General features: G+C 36.0%; 2 protein-coding genes across 6 annotated transcripts in view; one reads left to right on the top strand and one right to left on the bottom strand.

The window, feature by feature from the left end:
• The window catches only part of LCORL (ligand dependent nuclear receptor corepressor like), a 120,273-nt gene extending 112,519 nt beyond the window's left edge, over positions 1-7,754 (top strand). For 3 of the 5 annotated variants that reach the window (XM_039838116.1, XM_039838118.1, XM_039838117.1), the window contains one exon: positions 5,104-7,754. In XM_039838116.1, the coding sequence (XP_039694050.1) occupies positions 5,104-5,284 (181 nt within the window). In that variant the 3' untranslated portion in view covers positions 5,285-7,754. The remainder of the gene's footprint in view (positions 1-5,103) is intronic. The other 2 variants (XM_039838099.1, XM_039838098.1) reach the window with 2 other exon arrangements.
• Positions 7,444-24,813, bottom strand: part of NCAPG (non-SMC condensin I complex subunit G) — a 28,810-nt gene continuing 11,440 nt past the window's right edge. The window contains exons 10-21 of the mRNA XM_039838120.1: positions 24,539-24,628; positions 24,059-24,238; positions 21,989-22,099; positions 19,536-19,655; positions 16,715-16,942; positions 13,497-13,678; positions 13,069-13,243; positions 11,095-11,256; positions 10,721-10,859; positions 10,241-10,327; positions 8,604-8,673; positions 7,444-7,668 (exon numbers count right to left, since the gene is read on the bottom strand). Of these exons, the coding sequence (XP_039694054.1) occupies positions 7,545-7,668; positions 8,604-8,673; positions 10,241-10,327; positions 10,721-10,859; positions 11,095-11,256; positions 13,069-13,243; positions 13,497-13,678; positions 16,715-16,942; positions 19,536-19,655; positions 21,989-22,099; positions 24,059-24,238; positions 24,539-24,628 (1,668 nt within the window). The 3' untranslated portion in view covers positions 7,444-7,544. The remainder of the gene's footprint in view (positions 7,669-8,603; positions 8,674-10,240; positions 10,328-10,720; positions 10,860-11,094; positions 11,257-13,068; positions 13,244-13,496; positions 13,679-16,714; positions 16,943-19,535; positions 19,656-21,988; positions 22,100-24,058; positions 24,239-24,538; positions 24,629-24,813) is intronic.

Here is a 24,813-nt window from a genome sequence, read left to right on the forward strand (position 1 = left end):
TAGCAGCTCCTAATTTAGTTAAATCTGAGGGAACTGCATACTCTATACAGCTCTTCTGGGATAGTTATCGCTGTAGCCTGTTGGGATATCTTTCTGTCTGAGATCTGGAGCCCACATACTTGTCATGTGTCAAGTATTTGAAGTATTAGATAAATGGATATTAATGTGGAGAATTATGACAGAATTACAACCCAAGTTAGTGTGCAGGGCAGGGTCACAGATCATAGGCACTAAAGACTTCCATTTATTAGTTTTGTGACCTGGATAAGTCATTTTTTACTTCTTTGAGCCTCAGTAGTGGCGGTTAGAATTGAATGAGGTAATGTAAAAAAGGCTTTTAGCATAGTGCCTGACATAGAGTAGCTGCTTCATAAATATTTTCAGGCCTGTCTCGATCACACTAAAATGGACTGTTTCCTACAGCTTGGCTAGCTTACATTAAAGTGCATAGTCTATATGATAGAAATGAACCATCACATATCTACAGTAATAAGTAAAACAAGTTTAAATCATTAGAGTTGGATTTTTTAAAATTCTTTTTGTTATAATTATCAGTAACCATTAAATCACAAGTGACAATTGTATTTCCATGACTCAGAAGATTTTTATACTTTCCAAATGCATATATTCTGTGAACTTCCATTCAGCTGGTGTAGAGAGGCTCTATTTTAGGGTGGCTGAAATCACTGAAATATTAAAAATAGGCTTAGATGTCTAGATAACCACTTCGGGCCACCCTTTACCTTTGTTCAGCCCTCACTACCGTCAAGATCCTAAATTTGATAGAAGAGACCTTATTAGAGGTTTAGAAACCTCTCCAGTTTCTTCCCCCTTTCACCAAAATATGCAGTGTTAAACTAAACCTTCGCATTTGTCTATAGTTCTTTATGGTTTTTAAGGCGTATTAAGGGGCTCTCATTAGATTATCGGAAATGTAAGGTAAGCAGGAAAAAAGTCATTTGATTTTTTTTTTCTCACAGATGAGGAAAATGAGACTGGAGGAGGCTAAGGTCACTTATCTAAGGTCAATTAGGCTGATTATTAATAGTGTCAGAATTGGAATCTAGGTCTTTACATTCTTTTCCCTGGTTCTGTGCTCTCAAGAGTACCGCTCTATACACTGCTGGCCTTTCAGCAGCATCCCGGATATGGACATAGACAGCCACTTTATCAGGCAATGGATTTAAATGCTTCTCAGGTTTCTAATCATGACGTGTAAAGCACAGAAGCCACGAAATGTAAGACATAAATTTGATGATATAAAACTTAGAGTAGGTTCATGACAAAATCACCTGTAGGCTGATACAACTAATGCACCAGGCAGGGTAGGGAGGAGAATGAGAGTGTAAAACAGAACAAAAGGTTAATCTTAACTGCATGTCAATAAAAAGATCATCCATTGGCAAAGAACACAGAAAGGGAAATACAGATAGCTTCTCAGATATGAAAATAAGTTTAACCCTCCTCAGAGAAATGCAAATTAAACAATGGCATACCCTTTTTTATCCTATCATTTTTCCACAATCCCTAAGTTTTATTATATATTGTTGAGTGTGAAGGATCAAAGACATTTTCATATATTATTAGAGTAAAATGGTACACAATCTATGAAAGATATTTTGGTAATACCTACCAATTTGAAAACCACCTTTTGACCCAACTATGCTACTCCTGGATATTAACTCTGCAGGTGTACCTGCATACATACTTAAAGAGACATGAGAAGATTCAGTATATTGATACTTTAAGCAAAAGATTGGAATAGCCTAAAAGTCCATTAGTTGAAGACCGGCGAGTAAATTATGCTATATGCATAGAGTGGAATTCTCTGTAGCTGTTAAAAAGAATCAAGTATTCATTGTACAGATATGAAGCAATCTCCAAAATGTACATATTTTTAAAAGCAAGATACAGAACTGTATACAAAATCGTATAGGGGGCAAGGAGACAGTTGAAGCACAAATATGGATCTATGTCAATGTGAGGAATACACAGGAAATTGGTAACAGTAGGGACTAGGAACAGTGAGAGACTTCATTGTATGTTTTGCAGTAACTGATTTTCTAGTTTCAGAAACATAGTACCATTTTTAAAACATACAAAAGAAAAAGCTGTTTAAAAAGTATACCAAGAAAAGTTAAACATTTATTAATCTCTCACTTCATATAAATGTGTTTTATACCACAAATTCCTGACATAAACCTAGTTTAGTCAAAATTTTAATTTTCAAATATAAAGGAATATTTGTTACAAACTCCTCTAGATTGTAAATTCTTTGAAAGCATGGACTGTGTCTTCCTCATCTCTGTGTTCCAAAGTGCTTACTAGTGGATACTCAATGTTAAAAAATCTAATGGTATAGAAATGGAATTGAAAAGTGCTCTGGTGGGTTCTAGATTACAGGTGCAGGTTCTTACATTAGTCTACACACATCTGGTTAGGACACTAAAAAAGAGCAGTTTCTCTGTTTCTTATATCTTAGTTGCCCATCTTTTTTTTTTTTTTAAAGGGGGAGCAGGGTCTAGGATGGTCCCTTCCAGCTCTTGTTCAGTGTCTCTGGCTAGCACTTCCTAAGATAGCTGTTTTCTTCAGTTAGTGTTGTATAGATCAGTAATGCCCAAACTTTGCACGCCAACTAGGTTTAAGTGTATATTTGTGAATTATACACGTCAATCTGTATATTAGTACTGAGTTCTTTTTAAAAACGAATTGATACTTTCTTCTCATGCATGTATGTAGGTTTTTTTCCTTCTATTCAACATAATTTTTATTTCATCCAAGGCAAAGCTAAATAAAATTCTACAATGCAAAATATGTTGTAAAGGCAAGACTGTCTGATCACATCCATTTTGTGCTCGAACACCAGTCAGTGCTAAGAGTGTACACAGCTGCGCCTGCTGGGGGCACCTTGAACCTGAGGCCCCCCAAGCCCCTCTGCTGCATCGTTTTGATCTATAGTTACATAGGAAATTGACTGTGGATATTGTTGTCATCTAAGCCAGAGGAATAAACCATGCATGAGATAGTCAAAAGCACTGTATATCAGGTGGGCGGTGGGAGAGTAGGAAGCCCAACCTGGGACAAAGTGAAGCAAGCTATAGGATTTTCCCAAGAAGTCTCTCTCCCTTCACCCCTCTCCCCCAGCACTTCCATGGCAGTTGTCTGTGACAGTGAGATGGAGTTATGGAGCCCAGGAGCATAGCTGGTTTTTCCACTCTGTCTCATCCTTTCTCTAAGTGCCCCAACAGATACAGCTCAGACCAGGAAAGATCACTCCTGAAATGTACAGTCTCTCCATCTAAGGCACACTCGGCCTTTACACACACCTCCATACATCCGCTCTCCATGAACAGCCCACCCACTGCACAGTCATGCACCTTCCACACCCGCTGCAGACATGGACACCCTCAGCTGCCACCATCTCAGGAGCTTGTGTACCCAAATTTGGAGTATACTCTAGAAGAGTAACTTGAAAAAACTGTCTTTACAGTGTTGTAAATGGTGATAATATAGTTATTAAAATATTCTGATGAATATACCTTTGTCAGATAGCAAACAAAACAGAATTGTTCATGACCATTTCTTGCTCCAGGCTGACATTTTGGAGTTTGATATTTGATATACTTATCTACCAAGCTATCTTGATTAATATAATTGAATTTTCATAGCTTGCCTCAGAGTTCCTCAAAGAAGTGTACATCAAACTTTTGGGAATACAGTTAATAAAAATATGAACACTACCAGTCCTTGAAAGAAGGGAAAACTTTGCTGATTTATTTGAGCTTTGCTAAAACAAAATAACTCGAGGGCCATGAGGCCACCAGTTTAATAAGAACCAATATAAATATATTCGAAAATCAGTTAAGATTTCTGATATGAATGGAAATGTTTTGGAGCTCTCATTTGTCAAATATCAGGCCATGATTTACTTCAAATATAATTCTATCAACCACGTCTCTATGTTTTGGCTTTCTAAGTGATTTACTATTTTTGGTGAGTAGTCTTTTGAGCTAGCTTGTAGTTTGTCAGTTTGTTTCATATCTGTTTATAAAACTAGAACCATGCCATTCAGTGGAACTGAATCAGGGACTGTTCACCTGAGAACTCAGTGAGAACATGGTAGCTGTTCAAATATGGTATATCAGGTTAGATCTCTCTGGCTAGCTGAATGGCAAACGAGTCAGTTGATTGAGGCTACAAGGAGAGATCAGGAAAATGCTCCTGAACTGTGGATGCTGCTGCCACTTACCAGCTCCAGCAAGTCACTTAAACACTAGTGCCTGGCTCACTTTCCTCTTTACTGATGCGAAGACTACAGACCTGTGACTGGGAGCAGCATAGGAATGATGAGGTCCAACCAAGCGGATCCGCGAAGGATCAAATGAGCTCATGTATAGTGAACTGTTAGTTTATATAAACGTAAGGATTCCCATCTGAAGATGCGCATCATTATTAAGACTTGGGATTACTTGGGATGTGGAGGGAACTAGCTACCCTTTGGACGCTCAGTTTCTGTGATTCTAAAGATTTTCATCAGAGAGCTAGTAGGCATAAGGGAAAGAGCAAGGACTGTATTCCAATTCCTTCTCGGTGACTGCATGTCCTCTCCGAGACTCACTTTTGTCATTTATCATGATGATAGGTATACCAGCCTTGCTTGCTTGTTATGAAACTTAAATGAGATAATGGATGTGAATGTGCCTAGAACATAGTTGGCATTCAACAGAGGTTAATTCCTTTGTCTCGAAGTGGCTCTGATCCTGGTTGGTTAAAGGACAAGTTAAAAGGGTTGAACCCTGCCGAGCTCAGTAGCTTAAATGTCCTCTGATGTGTCCTGTTGGAATCTGCATATACAGTGAAGGTTTTCTACACAGTGGTATCTGGGTGACCTCTGAAGCACCCAGCTTATATAGGTATTGTATCAGTTCAGTAAGGAGACAGGGGCTAAAAACAAACACAACTCTTGTACTTTCCAGATCGTAAATGCTCTATCCACTCACGTTTAGAGGTCCCAACAATAAAACTGAGTTTTATTTTACAAAGTTGATAATTTCTTTGACGTAAATAAAACTGAAATGCTTTGCACTTTTTTTTTTTCCCCAGCGTGCTACAAATGAAAACCGATGAGAAACTGAATTTGTCTGATGGGAATACAGCAAGTCGCCCTTTGAGCCCCATTAAGATGTGCCTTAATCGTCCCATTGAATGGAATCTGAATTTGACAGCAGCATCTCTAGCAAGCTGTACAGTTCATAACCAAAATCTCCAAAGTGAAGAGAAATAGATCGCACTTCTTCTTGCACTATCTTTATTTTGTACGTCAATATTCTTTCTGCTGAACAATAAGCATTTATCAGTTGATCTTGAAATATTTCTAGTCCTGTGATTTGTCTTTATATTAAATCATTAGCATTAATCATTTTGATTATATTTGTATGTTTTACACAATTTACACCAGATCATTGTGGAACTCTGCAGTACAGTTGGATTTTGATGTTTCTCTTTTTAATGGTATTTTGTGATTTTTTTTTTTTATGCCCTAAATTTAAGTACACGGTTGTCCCCGGTTTCATTTCTGTGCACAAAGTTTTAATATATAACGCATTATGTGATTTAGAAGGCTAGTCTTGTAAAGATTTGTGATGACCTGACCCATGAACAGTTGTATAACAGGTGGATACCAACTACCTCGAGCAAACTGGCAAAAGGCAAAGGTATCTCTTAGAAGTCTATCTCTTTCAAAGTTATATATGTATAGAAAATTCGATCCTAGTTTATCATCAAGTAGCATGTTTTCCATTCATAGAATCCGAACTGACCAGTTTTCTTTCTCCGTACTTTTCAACCTTTGAAGTCTGTGCGCGCTAAGAACAACGGCACAATTGCATGTTTACTCTTCAGCAAACCTGTGCCTCCTACAGACAAGAATACTGTTTGGTTTCTGTAAGTTACCAGTTTTGAATGAAAGAGGGTAAATGGATTTATACCTATTGATTTTATTGTATTTTAGCCATTTATTTTAAAGTGTAAAGGGATGTCTTTTTAAAATCAGGATATTCCTTTAATAGTGCAAAAGCATAACTTCAGCAGTGGCTTATGTGATTGTGTCTAAAACTTGATAGTGAGAATACTAAAGGTTTGGTGCTTAAATTTATTTTTCCCAGCCAGAGAAAGCTTTGGTACGGTGGTCCATGTAAGTAGAGAAGAACATGGTTCCTTCCCGATGGATAGCCTGGCTATGAGGTAAATGGAATTTAGTTTGTGTATATTTTAAGTCCTTATTTCTCCCTACCCTCCAGAAAAATATTTTTAAAACTACAGGGATTTAACAAAAGATTTACGTAAAGAATTTGAAGCACAGGAAGACACAGAGCCAACAGAATGAAAAACAATCATCTATTTTTCATTGTTTTATATCACTACCATATCCGTCTTTTCCTTTTGCTTAATAAGCATTCTTAGTAACTTTCAGACTCCTTTTATATTTCTGAGTTTTATAAAGCACATGTATATGTATGTAATATAGCAATTTGGTTCTAAAAAGCACAACAATCTTAACTTTAGCTCCATCTGAGAACATCACCTTAAATAAATGGCCTCTGGTAAATCAACCTATAAAAGCACAATTATAACAGATCCAATGTTAGGGCGTTTCTATCTGAATAATTAATAAAGAAAAAAGGTAATTATCGGAGGGATAAGAAAAGGTGTTTTGGTGGGTTTTGAAGAAGGAAAGAGGACTGATTTCATATAGTAGAAGTTTCATGTCAGACAAGTGCCAATTTCAGAAGATAAATGAAATTGACAGTAAAATAGTGCCCATGCGAGGGCTTCCTGTCACATTCTTTTCCCACTAGTATTTTTCGTCCACGATAAATATTATTTCATTTATGCCAAAAACATAGAAAGCAAGTCCATGACTAATACGTGTATGTGAATATCCCCTAACCCAGGAAACACCATCACAAACAAGAAAACTAGGGCTCTCGTATGCAAATAATTTAGGAAGAGAAATTACCCAGGCAGGTAGCATTACCAAAAATGATTTTAGTGTGAGAAACACAAAACAAAATGATCAAAATGAGAACTGTTGGACTTGGATGCTGCATACTTTGGTTCATTATACTAGTCCTCCCTGGAAGTAAGCTGCTTTCTAGACAGTTTGTGGTACTTCATTTGCCCTTGAGGTGTCGCTTTTTAAATGTGTTCTGAGGTTGGAAATGTGCCCCATCTAAATCATAAGCTGCTCAAATGCAAACTACTGAGCATTCACATGCATCATCTGGAAAGCGAGGTTCGTAGGCCCACCCGCTTTAGATTCTGATTAGACCCCCTCACCGATCTGGATGGTCCCTGGAGCGCACTGACGGACACTGTCCTAAGGCTTCAGTACAGACCCCAGTGATGTGGAATCTCAGCAGAAAGTCCTACAAGACATCAGGCTTTTTCTGATTTTGACACGAGGGTAAGTTTATTAAAGCAAAGAAGTGAACATAATTTTAAAGGACATTTGTGAAAGGACTCCACCGCCATCACCTCTTCTCCTAATTTACATCTTCACTGAGAAACGGCTCAAGGTTAAGTTTACTTTTTTCTAGTGCTGCTGTTTTGGCTCGTCTTGGTAATCTCCTCTTCATTTCTGATGCTGGCTCTGGAACTTCATGATCACTAAACAAATGTTGAAAATACACCAATTTAAGTACAAGCTTTAAAACCACAGTTTATAAATAAAACTTCTTTGTTTCTGACTCTCATTCGATCAGTGTGTAATTGATATCTTCATTTCACTAACTGAAAACTAAAATCTCAACCCAAACCAAAAAGCTGGCTGTCCAGCAAACTGAAATCGTGGAAAACCTAGCTAATTTCTTTTTATAACTGGTATTATATAGAAGGGAAAAACAAACAAACTTTTGTAATGAAGACTGTAATTAAACAGGGACCATAACAACTGCCCAGGAGTTTTGGGGGGAAAACAAGGAATGAAAGAAAAAAATATACATACTCTTGATTTAGGCAATAAATTCTTAAAACACCATAAGCACCATGTTTCCCCAAAAGATTTTTAAATTTAGTCAAAACTTAGATACATATTGAAAATACAGTTTTACCAGTAAATAGATGAGGGTAAGATAGCTGCAGCGTTCCGCTTCCCACAGTGGCTTACTTGGCAGAAACCAAATATAGACCCTATACCACTGACACGTCCAAATTAAAGGCAGAAATAGCCTATCATTGTAAATATAGAGAACCGAAACCTAAATCTAAAGAGTTAGCTAATTCAAGATTAGGAGTCATAAACGATCATGTACATAGACGAACACAGGGAAGCATAAATGGAAAATGCATTCGAGTTTTCACTGCCTAGTAGTAAAAGGCCAAGCTGCTAACAAGAAAAGCAGATCAGCCACAGGAAGTCAAATGCTCTTGATAATAGAATTTTAGGATATATATCCAAGACAGTGATTTATAGTTTTCACTGGTTATCTTGTTATATATTGAGTTTCTGTCACAGTAGACGCAAACTACAATGTTTTTTCTACTTCCAGACCATAAAAATAAATAAAGATTAGGTCTACGTATTCTGGGGGTGCGTGGCATACCTTTCGAAGTCAGCCTCAGAAATCTGCCGTCCTCTGTTAATCCTGGTTGAAGCCGTCACTTTTCTCCGTCCTTAAAGACAGTTCATTATGAAAATTATCAGTTGCTTACTATTTTTAATCTATTTTCTGGGCTCCCTAATCCTTTATTTTCCGTCTTCAACAGATTTCCTCCAAGTCTCCAGCCACCTTGACAGCAATTATCAACCCCACAGAGAAAAGGAACCTAACCAAGATTCAAAATTAATTTATTTTGTTAGCTCTGAGAATAGGCAAGGGAAAATATGGAAATTAAGTTATAAGGTGGCAGATTTTAGTTAAATGTATTTGGAGGAAAGCATATGAAAAACATGTTATATAAAGAAAGTACCTCTATTCTGGCTACAGCACAAGGTGTATGGAGAAAAAGTAGAAAGGTAGGTTAAGACCATAAACAGGTCCAGGTCCTAAAGAAACAACTTTAATCATTAAAGTAATGGCTTCTTGTGAAATACTTAATATATACATTGCCAATTCAAACATTTCAGTATAAAAACTAGAGCCTCTATATGCTGGGAGTTAGAAAAATTCTTGCTAGAAATTTACAAGGTTAAAAAGTAAGACACAGTTTGGCCTTGGATGCTCCCCATCTGTGATACCTAAACAACACATATAAATGAAGTTTGAGCTATGTGGGGGGTTGGGGGGGAAGGTGGCATTCTCATGGTACATTATCTGACTAAAAGCAATCTGATCAAAACCATATTGCTCGGTATGATCATTTGGTTGAAATTTGTATACCCTTCTTATTCATGTGAAAGTTTGTTCTTCCCCCCGCCCTAAACCTTATGCATTTGCTTTTAAATATCTAATGCAATTATCCCCAAGAAAATATCCAACAATATGGGACTAATTTGGGACATCCAGCAAATAGTATTTAAATAGCTGGCTACAAAACAATATTATGGCCAGATTCCATTTAGAACCCAATTAAATCTGCATAGAAAAAGACCTCAAAAAACATTCTTCAAGGATTAAAATAGTATATGGCTCATGAGTAGTAGTATTAGTGTTCTTTATATTGGTTTGCTTGGATGTATTTTCTGATTCTTCTGTAATAAGCATGTATTGCTTTTGTAATAAAATAAAACAATAAAAAGATCTTGAATTTCAGATTTTTTCCAAGTGATCCCCTAACAGTCAACAACTACATTATTCCAACAACTCTCCTATTGTTGGATATCCCTTGGGAAATAAATTATTTTGGGAAAATATGAAGTAAAATGGGAAAAAAGAAGACAAGCCAGAAAACTACCACGCAGATGAAAGGGACAAAACTGCTTAATCATGTAAAGGCTAAAACATAAACAACTGATAACATAAAACCATCACGGATCATTTCCTAATAAAAATCGATTTAATCCAAATAATCCTTTGCAATATGATCTTTTGCATCATATTTCTTTCAAGCAAAAACACCTGATACAATCTCTTAGGTAACAAAGCAAAACCTAACATTAGCTGAAAGAATTAAAAAATACCTAAGACATTTATAAAGCTGTTCCTAAGGACACAAAGATAAGGAAACTTACAAAGTATTTCATTGGGAAACGAAACTGAAAAGTTTTATTACAAAACTAGTCTATCCACACACTACCTACCTCTGTTAGTCTTTTGCTGAATGGATTTCGATGCTTGCCTTACTCTTACATCCTTGTGAGGAGTTACAAATAGCTCTCCATCCTTTTCTATTAAAAGAAAGTATGCAACAATGTAAATAAAAAAGACTCTAAGTATTTTAAATGGTCTTTCCAAGTCAATTTTTCATAAAACATATGACAACCAGTCCCATTAGCAGCCACTGAAAATTTATCATGTCAGTGTTCCACAAAATGGTGAATACTAGAAAGTAAGCAAGCAAAACTCCTAAAAGGATAGTATGCAAGATCATATGGTGAGAAAAGTACACCAAAAAACTAAAAGTAGAATAAACACTTATCAGTAATACATTTTCCCAAGGAGATTAATTAGAAAAATTTTCTGAAACCCAGCCACATTATAAGAAAAAAAAAAAAAAAATGTGTCTCAGTAAAGATGAAAAGGATAGAATCTTATAAATATTCAGGTTAGTATGTTATTACCATCTTCATTTTTATAAACAGTCATAGTCGTGCTGGCATCCTGTGTGGCTACAGCTTGGTCACCAGATTCTTTATTTCCTTTTTCTAACTTTATCTTGATTTTCTCCAAAGCTCTCAGACACGTCCTATCTTTTACTTGCTATAACAGAGAACATTATCAACATTTTTTAAATGAAGCATTTTTTCATCTTCCTCCAAAAAAGCTACATGCTGACATCAAGTTGTTTTAAAACATTCTAAAAATTATATTAAATTTATGATGGAAATATTTACCTCAAATGAGCAAAGTCACAGTATACTAACATGAATAATATAACTATACAAATTCTACTTTGATAAAATATATACATAAGAGTAAGTAGAAAATACTTTACCTCCAGAATCTCATTCAACAGAACCAAAAGATCTTTAGCAAGACTGTTACTGAGTTCCAAAGAACTCAAGGATTTTGTATAGACCCGAATTTCTGGTGAAAATGGACATTTTAAGATCTCATTGCAAATTTTTATAGCCAAATTGTCATGAACTGTTAAAGCCTAGAAAATCAAGAGAAAAATCTCTGTAAATTAAAAATGGCATGATTACAATACAGCCCTACACACTAACAAACATTTCCACTATCTTCAATCATCTCAAATACAAAATGTCTAAAACCAAATTTAACTTATTACTTCCCAAATGCGCTTCCTTGACTTCCTATAGTGGATGCTGTGGTTCAAGCCCCAGATGCACCCCCTGCATTCATTCCCCCAGCTGATATGAGTTTTGGAGGCTAAAAGTTCCCAGGTGCAGCACTGGTCTCCGCTGCAGACAGTGAGCCCTGCCCAAGATCACACCTCCCCAAGAGTTAGTCCACATTCAGTGACTAGTAGATGGACAGGCACAACGGCCCAGCTTTGTCGCAATTCTGGATAACGCAGAGGACATCCCAGTCATGGAACGTCCCGTGGGATCGCCCTGAGACCTTAAGACTGCATGACAGTCAACTTCTCCCGCTGCCCCAACCTATTTCCCTCCCTCTTCCAAGATGCTGATCCTGCGAATTTACTTCCCAATGAAATGTCAACATCTTTGAGGACTTGTCACCATACTTAGAACCTTAGTTAGTCATCGCGAATGCCTCCATCTCCCTTGCCTTTCGATGCTCTTTCCTCTTGGCTTTTTAACCCATCATTTTTTCTGACAATTTCTTCTATTTTTTTCCTACTTGCTACTACTATTTTCTATTCTATTTCTACAAGCTTTTATCTCCTATTTATGTATTTTAGCTGCTCTTTCATATTCTCTCTATTCCTCTCACCAATTCACCTCACATAACAGTAGTCATCACCAAATGAATCTGTCTAATAAGTAACTTCCATTCCATTAACCCTTTCATCATACACCCTGCATAGTTACTCACTGCAAACAAGGCCAACTCCACATTCCCCATCCTAATGTTCTGCCAACAGGCCCACTCAGGCCTTAGCCAGAAAGCTTTCCCATCGTTCAGACATGACTTACACAACCAACTACACTGACTCATCCTTAATAAAAGTCTCTCTCTACGCAAGCCACTCCCCAAATCCCAACAAGGGCTGACTGAATTGGACCCAGTAACGCTGTGAGCATCACTCTTGTCTAAAGCCCTAAATCACTTAGTGGCTGTATCGCTGCCCGTTACTGTATTTTGCCTAACGTGCTCTGGTTGAAACTGTGGATGTGAACCCTGAGGATACGGAGAGCCGATTGAAAATGTATTGAAAAACGTCTGGCGTGTAAGTGGACCCACGCAGTTCACACCCATGTTCAAGGGTCAACTGTACTTTCAACTTAATCAGCTGGCACCTGAAATTAATAATGTTAATGTTCAACATGGTGATAAGTTTGATCAAATGATATCAAAATATTAAAAACTCAGATTAAATTTAATTTGTGTGATGGTTTTGTTAACTTATCCTCTTTAAATTAAAAATAAAAATAAGCTCGAGGCAAGTTTTGTTCTTTGATTTCTCCCTCCTCCTATCAGACACAGAGCAGGTAAACCAACATTAGAAGACTCAAGGAGTCCTAGATAACATAAGTCATTATTCAGAATACTTAACAGCCAGTAGTAGGTGAGGAGGGTACTGAGGATGGTTGCTTTTTGTTGACTTCTTTTCAGTAGCAAAAATGTCAGCATTGGCTCCTTCTATCTCTGTATTTCACAAAAGATCTTTTCTTACTTCGTGTTATGCGCCACCACACAGACCAGCAACCTCAAGATCGAAATGTACCTCTATTTCAAGATTCTATCACAGGGATTATTCTCCCTCCAAAAATCAGTGACCTGCAGGCTAAATCATCCACAGGCTAACATACTCACTCACCTGATAATCTTGGGAATTCTTGGCCTGAGGATTTAAGCCACTCGGTCTTGTCAAATCTACAAGTAACTCGGCAACGTTAGTGATGTCTATTTCAGATAAAGGAGAAGACGCAGGGGCACTGGCCAGTGTTTGCAGAGTTGGAAGAAAGGCTTCTTCAAAACATTCTTGATTAGTCCTATTGAAAAACGATTTGAAAGTATACTGGCAAAGAAAAAGCAAATGATTCTTTAAAAAATTTATTATATATAAAATCTACCCCCATCAAGATAGTACATTTCATCTCGGAAAGAGCCAAATAAGTCAAAGTAAATAAAACTATGTAAGGTCTTCTCATTTCATCGCTTACCGCTGAAGGAAAATAAACAACAAAATACTATAGACATGACTCTTGGGGAGCCTGATTGCGATTTAGCAATACGACAGAATACCTGCTTGCATAAGCAAACATGGGGAAGAACACGCCGAGGCAATGTCGAAGTCGGACGTCCTCTTCGGTCACAGGATTGTACCACAACAAGATGAGACGGGAAAGGATCCTGCTGCTGGCCAAACGCCCACAGAACATCAGCTTGGCTAGTCCCTCCGCAGCTCCTGTCCTGAGTTCACACACCTAATAAAAATGACTTTCATTACAAAAAATGTATTTCTATTTCCTTTTTAAGCCTTATAAAAAGTGTAGCCTGTTCTACAATATTTTTATATGAACTACCCCCAAATCATTCATGTTACTGTGAATTTGTTAAAGGCACACAGATTTTGTTTCTCCTTTCAGGTTAGGGCTATAGGACAAATTATTTGTCTACCTATGAAAACTTCAATTCTCTTAAAATTCTTTAGAAGAACCAAAAGGCCTTTTAAATGTTGTGAAACCAAAAATCAGTGTGTATTAAATGCTTATCATGGTGCTAAAATACAAAAAAAAAACCTCAGTAAATACCCTGACATCAGAGGAAGGTACCTATAAATGAAAGCTCCAGAGGTAGGAGAGGCAGTGTGTCTGAACTATGGGGAAAATGTGAATAGAAGGTATAGAAGTGGAAAAAGACATTCCTAGAAGCAGTAACCAAAAACTTAAAGAAAATGGAAAAGAAAATACAGTGGTATGCAAACGAAGGTACAGGTATAAAAGAGTGACAGTTTAAAACAGTGGTTATTGGGGCTGAATTAAATTCAAACCTCTGACACTTCCTGGCTGTATGACCCTGTGCATGTTACTTATCACTTTTCTCATATACCAAAAGGGGGTAATAACAGTAATCACAAGACAGTTACATGTAAAGCTCTCAGAATTGCTATCTGCACAGGAAATCCTCAACCAATGCCAGTGATTATGATTGATGAAAACTAAGTTTGCACAGTGACCACATTATAGAGACCTTGAAAACGAGGTAAAGAAATTCGCCTTTAGTGAGACAGGATATTGGGCATCGAAGGTTTTTGACAGGGTAGGGAAAAATGTTTTAAATGAGATTTCAGGAAAATTATCTTGACAGGTTATAATCTAGGACTGAAGAACAAGTCCCAGCTAGGGGGGCAGAAGTGAAAATGGTACGATGAGCAAATACAAGAACTGTTTCAAATTCTTTCCAGAACTCTAAATAACAGAAAGATACAGAAATAGATAAGATTAGTAAGTGCTAGGGCACTGGCAAGTGCTTTCCACATATTAACTCACGTAGGGCTCACAGCCACCACGAGGGCAGGGACAGTCCACTCAGCTCTGTACTCTCAAGAGTGAAGAGTGACTGGCACGTAATGAGCCCTCAAATATCTGCTGACTGATTAAAGGACCATCCCACCGAAGAGGCATAGTATCTCTACTTTACAGATGAGGAAACAGGCCAGAGCCTGTAAATCCCTTATCGAAGGTTCTCATAGATACAACCAGAACACAAGTCCACACGTCTGACTCCAAGCCTGCATGCCTCCCACCTTTTAAAAATTTCTAACTATGAAATACTTTCCTGATAGCAATAGTTTGCCAAGTCCTTGAAACATGTAAAAGGCTGTTACTTACGGCCCAGGGTTAGTCAAGGAAGTCTAAATGTTTAAGTGGTGATGACAAAAAGTCAAAGTCACATAATCTAGTTCAGCCAGAAAGAGATTAATGTACCAGTAGTATAAAAAGAAATCATTCATTTACTGATAGTTTTAATGTTCAATAGTTTTCCGACCTACACAATGTCAGCAAGCCCACGGCACTGGATAATTCCCAAAAGCAAGTTAGTAAATCGTCTGGCTAACAACGCAAAATTTTAAAAGCCAACCTTTTGATGAGAGAGTTTAATCTGTTTATACTAAAAGAAATTAGTGATAAGAAAGGCCTTATTTCTGCTACTTTGTAGTCAAAGAGTAACTCAAAAACTATTACGAGAGACAAAGGACAATAAATATTGATTTTAAAAAGGTCAATTTATCAAAAAGATAATTAAAAACATATACACAACAAATAAAGTCCAAAATATAGGAAAATTGACAGAATTGCAGGGAGAAATAGACTGCTCTACAATAGTAGCTGAAGACTTCAATACTCAATGTAATGGATAGAACTGGACAGATCAGTAATGAAATAGAGGACTTAACACTATAAACAAACAAGACCTAACAAACAAAACATTCCACCCAACAACAACAGAATATACATTCTTCTCAAGTACATGTGGAACATCCTCAAGGATAAACCTTATGTTAGGCCCAAGTCTCAATAAATTTATAAAGAGTAAAATCATAAAGTATCTTTTCTAATTGCAATGGAATATATCTAGAAAGCAATGAGAGAACTGTAAAATTCACAAATATGTGTAAACAATACATTCTTCTTACACACCAATGGACAAAGGAGAAATCAAAAGAGAAGTTAGAAAATACTTAGATAAATAAAAATGAAAACATAACAAACCAAAACTTACTGAGTGCAGCAAAAGCAGTGGGATATTCCTAGCAGTAAATGCCTACGTTTAAAAAATCTCAAATTAATAGCCTAACTATTAACCTTAAGGAACTTAAAAAAAAGAGCAAACTAAACCCAAAGAAGGAAGAAGAAAATAATAAATATTTCAGAAGAGGTAAACAAAAAAGAGATTAAAAAAATAGTGGAGAGAAGTCAATAAAATCAAAAGCTGGTCTTTGAAAAGATGAACATATCTGACAAGCCAGCAAGACTGACAAAAAAGAGTGAAGATGCAAACAAATGAGAAATGAGGGGGGCAGGGAAAGATGGCGGAGAAGAGATTAGAACAGAGACACACAGAGGGAAGAACGTGTGAAGACACAGGGAGAAGTCGGCCCAGGAGAGTCCGTAGAAGAAACTTCTTCTGCTAACACCTTGATCTCATACTTTTAGCCTCTAGATTTGTGAGAAAATAAATGTTTAAACACTGCCCCCCCACCCCCCGCAACACCCCGCAAAAAAAGAGAGAGAAACGAAAGAGAAGACATGACAACGGGCCTTACACTTCAGTTCTCCGGACATCTAATTTGATCATGAGAAACTAGGTAAATCAGAAGTGGAATTTAATTATGATATTCAAAAGGCAAAGTTTGAAATGTTGGCCAAGTTTAAACTTCAGCCTAAAAAACATAAAGAACAGAAACATACATGCTGAAAAAGACATCTCGTAATAATCGGGCTGTGATTACTTCTTACCTCGCTCTCTAAGAAATCAGAAAGAAGTTTCAGAACATTCTTGGCTGCAGTAGCCACTTCTTCAGCTTCTCTGGATTCTTGCTCTTCGTCAGTGTTTATTTCTGCACCTTCACTTTGAAGGGCTTCGTCTGTTTTAGTTTTAAATGGTTCAATCCCAAATGCCATCAGTTGGTCAAAGATTGCCTTTAAAGCACTTATTTTTATTGTCACATCATCAATTTGCAAAACCTAAATTGAAACATCCCCCACCAAAAGAAGTGAATTGAGTAAACTTTTAATTGTCTATCCTGCATAAAGTTAACGTGTATCTTATTTTCTTAGTCTGATATCATAAGTGTGAATCCTATATAAAACACCATTTTTCAAAAATAATTAAAATTTCCATTTTAAAGTTATTATTTTTATTTATTTCTACCATAACATTTAGAGTTACATTTTCTTCAGAAAAAGCTCATCTTCAGTCAAGAAATTTCTGGAACTAATATCAGGCTGGATTATATTATTTGTTCCTTTTATTTAAAAAAGAATAAATGTGTTCAACTACAGCATTTTATTATTTTTTTTAAGATCTAGAAAACCTGTTCAATTATATTGAAATTGTTTGCGGCTATCTGTCAAGACAAAAACACTCATTCTAACCAATAAAAAGCATTCATTAAAGCATCAGTACTCTTCCAGGTTATCAAGTTTCACTAAAGACCAAAGTTTCTCGTGTTAGCTCTGTAAGTTCAGATTTCATTAACAGTGAATTCAGTTTTCGATGAACCGGACTGGACTCCTTTACAAAAGGAGGTGAACCATAAAGCCCAGTAGATTGTATGAGTCTATCCCGAGATAAGAAGATTGAATTCCTATACACCAAATTTCAAAGCCATGAAAAAAAGAGCTGACTATTTCTATTATAAAGATATTTACTATATTCTTTAATGCACTTAAATTTTGGTGATTAAGAAACTACTTGACTATATAGCTTAGCCTTCGGAATGAATAAAAACCACTTGCAAGATGGTCAAATTAGTGAATTGAGAAAAATGGCTCAAAATTATAAAACTTTTAAGGAAATTTCAAGAACATATCTATTATATATTTTCTTAGGGCAAAACCTACAAATTTGCCCAAATCAAATGCTATGAATTCTAAACATGCCACTAACAGCAGCTTGGTTTTCCTTGCCTTTCTCATTTACTGGCTTCCAATACTTATCAATATTGAATATTTATTTCAGAAAGATTTTTAAATAATTTCCCTCTGCTGCCTATCGAGTGTTTATACATTTCTTAAATCAATTTTTATTTCTAAAACTTGATTTAAAAATATTTCATACTCCCCTAGAAGATAGGTATTTTCCCTTAATCTAAAACCTTCCAATGATAGCTCTGAAAATATCTTCATAAAGATAAATAATTGAATCCATTCAGTGGTTAACATCTTTTGATACTGAACCCTTTTAGCACCTGTTAAAAGTTTATAACCTCACTACAGAATAACACACAAACTATAGGCAAAATTTCACATTCAATGTTATTTTACTGCATTTGAATCTATCGTTCGTGAACATTTTTAATTCACAAAAAAATTATATTAAGTTATTTTATTCAGGCAAATATTAGGTTAGTCCCCCCAAAAAATAAGTTTAGAGATCAAAGTTGTTTAAACAAAACAAACAAAAAAGGCAAAATTGTGGAATGGTCTTAATAAGGAATATTCATTTATCTTTCACATCGACTTGATTTTGACAACTTTTCACTACGGAAAATTACATATGAGCAAACAGTATCAAGGTTCCTCTAGCCTCCTCTCTCGAGTGGGGGATGAGTTAGTATTAAATAATTTCAAAATGCTCCAAGGCACTCTTAAGCATTAAATTCATATTGCATTTCTTCTGTCTGAAATGACCAAACCACTTATTATTGATGTTGTCAGCAAAAATTAAAAGGATCAAATTCCACATTTCATTTTTAAAGGTCAAGTGAAATTAAATATCTTTTGAAATAATTCGATGGCATTTCCTTTGCTGCGGTACTAGAAGTTCTATATCACCGCTGCCTCCAAACTCCTCGATCAGAGTTCCAGCTTGACTACAACTTATAATTTTCAGCTGCATTTATAACAGTATACAGGACATCTTAATAAATGTTTCACTTCATTTTTTAGAGCCAAAAAAAAAAAACTACTTAGTAATAAGCTAGACATAAATGAACCCTTTACTATCAAATATTCTAGTAAGATTCTGCTTCCACTTAAAAAAAAAAGTAATGACCAGGTCAATGTAGCATTCAAGAACCAACTCCAAAAAAGCCAGGAAAGTGAAGCAGAAAACTTTCGGTTCTAATTTCTTCACCAAACCTCTTTAAAAATGTAGGATTTTATTTCCTGGCAGCAACACATTTCACAGAACTAAACAAGCCTTCCTTAAGAATTACTAGCAGAATCACTGATTCCTAGTGTACTATATATTATTTTTCATTTGCCTCTTCTAAAATGTAAACTCCATTACATTTTATCTCGTTTGTGCTAATTATCTTATTTTTTTTCTAAGCCTAGAATAATGCTGGGCATATAATATGCACTCAATAAATACTTGCTGTATGATTAATTTAAAAAACACCTTAAATAGCTGACATTTCACCTTTTTTCTAAAGACGTATTTTAATAAGAAAGATATCAAAAAATAAAAGTTGAGTATTTAAAAGCCTTCCATAATAATCATCATTAATAGGTCTGGACTATATTAAATTTAGAGTATTAGCTTTGTCACCACAGATTCTGACTATTTATTTCAAGAAATGCAATCAAGATTTTGTCACAAGATAAATCCTACCTGTAATAGTAATACAAAGTGTTTACTTGCAAATTTCTGATTCTGTATTCCACAGCATCCCAAGCATAAAACAGCCAGATTTCTTACTACAGGATGAACACTTATTATTCCAGGAAGAATCTAATATAAATTACAAATTATAATAATTTTTATCAGGATGAGAAATTTATAATTTTAAAAACATGGTCAAAATGATAATTTCTGAATGATTTTTTAGATTTACATTTCCATATTGTCTGTTAACTCAAGAAAGTCAATTTTCAGTTGAAAAAAAGGTAAATAATAAATTTCTAAAACATGAATATAGCTGGAGTGAAATAATGCAATCATGAGAAACCTCCTACTCCATTTGCTACAACTTTCTCAGTGGCTTTCCAATGCTCATAGGACAAAGATATAGCTCCTTCACATGACATATAATATACCTATTGTGTACTCTTTCCCAGTGTCATCTTATACGTGACCCCTTGCTCTTTTCTGATTCAGTTGGTCTGATTTTGATGCCTCCCACTCAGTGCTATCCAACAGAAATATAATGCAAGCCACATATGTCATTTTTAATTAGAAAATCAAATAGCCACATTAAAGTAAAAAGAAACAGGTAAAACTCTTATTTTACCCAATATAACCAAAATAGTATCATGCGTAATGTAATCAATATTTAAAAACTGAGGTAATTTGCATTCTGTTGTTTGACGTAAGTCTTCGAAACCCAGTGTATTTTTACACTTACATCATCTGAACTACTTTTTGACAGCCACAGGTTTACAAGAGCCACACATAGCTGGCAGCTACTATGCTGTACGGAGCAGGTCGAGAACAGTCTTCCCTCCTTCACATAGTGAATGTCTACTATTGATCAAGGTCACCTTCCAGAACACACCGAATTCCACTATTGTATGTTTACATGTGATCATATAATTCTTATTCATAGCAATGATCAATGGGATAAGGTTCCACTTTTTTGACTGATGTCCCCCTGCCCTGCTTAGAAGATCCATCAGAAGATCCATGAGGACAGTCTATGTGTGCTTTACATACCATGAATACTCTTTTCCCCGGCATTTAGTATATAGATGTTCAATATTTGTTCAATTTATTTTCACTTAAATAGTAATTTCAAAAAAATATTATAACTCCTATATCTAAATATCTTATTCACTTACATCACTCAAGTCTAAAGATCTTTAGACAGATTGTTTTTATATACTTAAAATTATTATGAACATTCAATTTTGTGTTCTTTCTTCACTCAACATTGTGTATCTTTTCCTACATAGATAGTCTTCATATTTAGTACTACAATTGTTTAGTTAACTATATTATAATTTACCATCCATAATTTACCATTCTCTTGCAATAGGACCAGACATACAGTATGCAAGTAGAACTTTAAAAGCATCACTTTTCGGTAAAAACACCTGCTTCACTAAAAATAATAAATTCTAATGGTTTAAGAGAATCTAATTTTAATCAAAAGCTCTAGACTGTGGTAAACAATAATTGGTCTTTCTAACTGCATTAAGAAACTCATGACAATCCAAAAATCTAAATTTTAGATCACAATTTCAGTGGCTGTTTTTCACTAATCCCAAGTAAAAACAATTTGGGGAGACTCCTGAAAGAACTTGGGTACATTCAAAACTTGCCTTGGATGAGTAGCACGACTAAAAAGAAGGCTCTAGGGAGGCGCTGTCTGATGCCGCGGCCACTAACCACGTGACCGCCAAGTGCCTGAAATGTGACTGGCGCAGGCTGAGATGCACTCTAAAGACTCCCTGTGAGAAACAGAGTAGCATCACTTCAGTCGTTTATGTATTAGGTAAACGATGAAGCAATAACATTTTGGGTATATTGGGTTAAATATATTAAAATTAATTTCACCGGGTTTTTTTATTTTTTAAATGTGGCTACTAAAAAAATTTAAAGTTACGTGTGGTTTGCATTTTATTTCTTCTATCAGGCAAAGCTGTTCTAGAGTCTTGCAGTATTTGTCTCCAAGGTCAGTAAAATGGAGATGACCTATGAAGGGTTACTTAAGTAAAAAAGTATTTTAAATATATATTAATATACAAATTCCCTTCACAGGGCTCACAATAAAACTTTCTCATACTCTTACTATACAGCAAGATTCCAGTACATAAATAATTCTGTTGTTTGTTTCAGTATTTACTCTTATGATTCAAAGAATAAAGATATTCTGCATCTCTGTCCAACATAAAATAATTTTCTCAAAGGTTTTCAAAGGAATAACATATACCAAGTTCTTTCTATGCATTATCTTAATTTAATCTTCACAGTATGAAGCAGCCACTATATTTTTTTTACCATTTATATTTATCAGATGTTTAAAATGATCATCTTTTTTCTTTGTTTTGAACCCCAAAGAAAATACTACTTATAAAATGAGGAAGGAGTGGAATAAAATAAAGCTTCAAAGGCCACCAACATACCAAAGATTCAATGATGCCATTCATGGTTGCACCTATACCTACTGAGGTGGACATTTGCTTCAACAGTTCATAGCACAAAATAAGACACTTCTGTAGTGTGTCAGCATCATTCTAAAATGAAACACAAAATATTCCGCATTAGTAAGACTATCTTCTGCCCAACCCTTAAATGTCTTTCTCAGGGCTTTGTCCTTGGTATACTGCCTCTGCAGACAACCCCGGGCAACCTTATCCAGTCATACAATTTCATTTACCATCTATGAGCTAGCCCAGCTATTTTCGAAGTTTCATATTCATATATACAGCCAGAAGTCATTTTCCACAGGCTTCTCAAACTCACAATGTCCTAAAGGGAATTAACACATCATCGCCCAAATCCCACCTCCTCCTGTGCTATCTCCATAAATATCACTGCCATCTACCTAGTTGTCCAAACCAAAAGACCTAGCACATATTCTTGACTCACTCTTCTTCATTACTAATTCCTAAATATTTCTCAAATCTATCGCTTCTTTCCATATCCACCACCATCATCTTGTTCACACTGCAGTCACTTCAAGCCTACATTACTGTTAACGGTCTTCCAACTAGTATGCCTGACTAGGTTTTTACATGCTGCAACCCACTTCCTGATGAACAGTGATCTAAGACATAAATCTCATCCTACCACTTAAAACCCTTTAGTGGTTCACCATGATCCTTGGGTAAGGCAAATTTTTAATTACTGGATGAGTAGCACGACTAAAAAGAGTACAGTCAGGCACCGCATCATGTTAAGTCAGTGATCGTCCCATGAGACTCTAATGGATTACAAGCAAAAAGTTTGCTTGCAATGTTGAAAGGAGAAGGCTTGCAATGACTAGGTGTTAAATTTACTGCCAGCTCTGGGTGGTTTAAATAGGTGAAGAGGCTAAGCATGCTGACCACCTGCCCTGCGCCAGCCTGTGGCTGAGACCGGGAGTCGGCAAGGGAGGGCGGGAGAAGGCTGGGGAGGAGGGGCGCTGGGACCCGGCCCCTGCCTTGCCGCACAGGCGCGCACACACCCACACGCACCCACTCCCGCACACAAACTCCATCCCCCACCCCTCCCTCCGTGTGTCTTCATCCCTTTCCTCCCAGTCCTGTTTCCTGTTTCTCCCTCTCTCCTCTCCCTCTCCCTTTTATATTTGTCGTCTCAAGCTCTATCTCTGGGTCTCTTTCAATACCTGCTCTCCCTCTCTCTCCTTTTCTAGGTTCCTTCCTACATCGCTCCTCCGGACCTGCACGACCCCTCCGACGACACCTCCCTCCACAGCCGTCCTCCTCCTTCAAACCATGTGTTGAGCACACACACATGTACTTTATCTTTTGTACTGTATTTTTATGGTACCTCTTCTATGTTTAGGTATATTTGGATACACAAATACTTACTGTTGTGTTACAACTGCCTACAGTATGCAGTACGCTAACATACTATACAGGTTTGTAGCCTAGGAGTAGTAAGCTATACCATATAGCCTAGGTGTGCAGTAAGCTATACTGTATCTAGGTTTGTGAAGTGCATTCTATAATGTTCACACTGACAAAATCACCTAATGACGCATTTCTCAGAATTTATCCCCATTATGCAATGCATTACTGTAATTAAGCTTTAAAAGATATGTGTATAATGGTATGGTTACCATAGAAATTCTTTTCCTAGCAGCAGAAAGGTCACGAGTCTTCCACAAATACAGAAAAGATGAATAGATGAATGCATTTTCCTTTTCTGAACCACTGAAGACACACACACATACACACACACATCGAAAACAGGAGGAAACCACAAGAAGGCAGAAAGACTTCGGATTCTAGAAATTAGCACTGAAGAGAACAAATAAAGTCCTAGCTACAATAATTAAATTAAAGCCTTTCAAAGTCCAAAATACAAACAAATAGGAGAGGAAAGAAATTTTTCATATTAATTCATGATACTGTTAAAAATCTCTCCAAAGTAAATACATTCTGGCAGCTTTGAGTTAAGAAAGAAAACAAAGTTTAGTTGAGATGATTAATAACAGCTAAAATTTAGTAGAAGAAAGTTATCTATACCTTCTCTACATGGACTTCTTTAATTTCAAGTTGCTCTGTCTCTTTCAATAGGTTTACTCTGGCGTCTTCTAATATTTTAATTTCTTCTTTTAATTCTGATGCTTTTTTAAAATCCTGTAAGGTAATGCAATTTTCCAAAGCTGCTTTTGCCTCAATAAGTTTAACTTTTATTTCAGCCATCTAAGGAAAGATATAAATTGATTATGTAAATACCAAACAAAAACTATTAATATGAAAATCTGTAGCAAATTAAAGAATATACTTTAATATCTCAATGACCCCAAATTTAATCAGTCAGGCATATACAAAGTTACGGTCTTCCTGCAAATCTTTCAGACTGACATAATCTGCTAACATTTTAGATACTCTTAGAATAGTTAATAACTTTGTGAGAACAATTTTGAAAATGTATAGCAAGAGGGAATAAAAGACTTGCACAACATTATACTCAAGCATTTCTTTAATTTAGAAGAGATTTACCTTCAGCTCTTTCTTTCTTGCATCAGCTGGGTCATTATTAACATCAACAGTAACAATGGGTGCCCGAATCTCTGAGATAATTTCTGTAACCTGATTAAGGAAAGTTATAATTCAGAGTACATGATTTAATATGTTCTATTTCAGAAAATGACTTCAAATTGCTACATAAAACTCCAAGTCGTATCCTGAATCTCTTGAAAAACAACAAAATATGCAAGTAAAAATGGTACACATTCTATTTGCTCGACAATTTTAGAAAAAAATGACCCAACAAT

This window comes from Pteropus medius, unplaced genomic scaffold (genome assembly GCF_902729225.1).
Source record: "Pteropus medius unplaced genomic scaffold, Ma_sr-lr_union100, whole genome shotgun sequence".
Taxonomy (NCBI): domain Eukaryota; kingdom Metazoa; phylum Chordata; class Mammalia; order Chiroptera; family Pteropodidae; genus Pteropus; species Pteropus medius.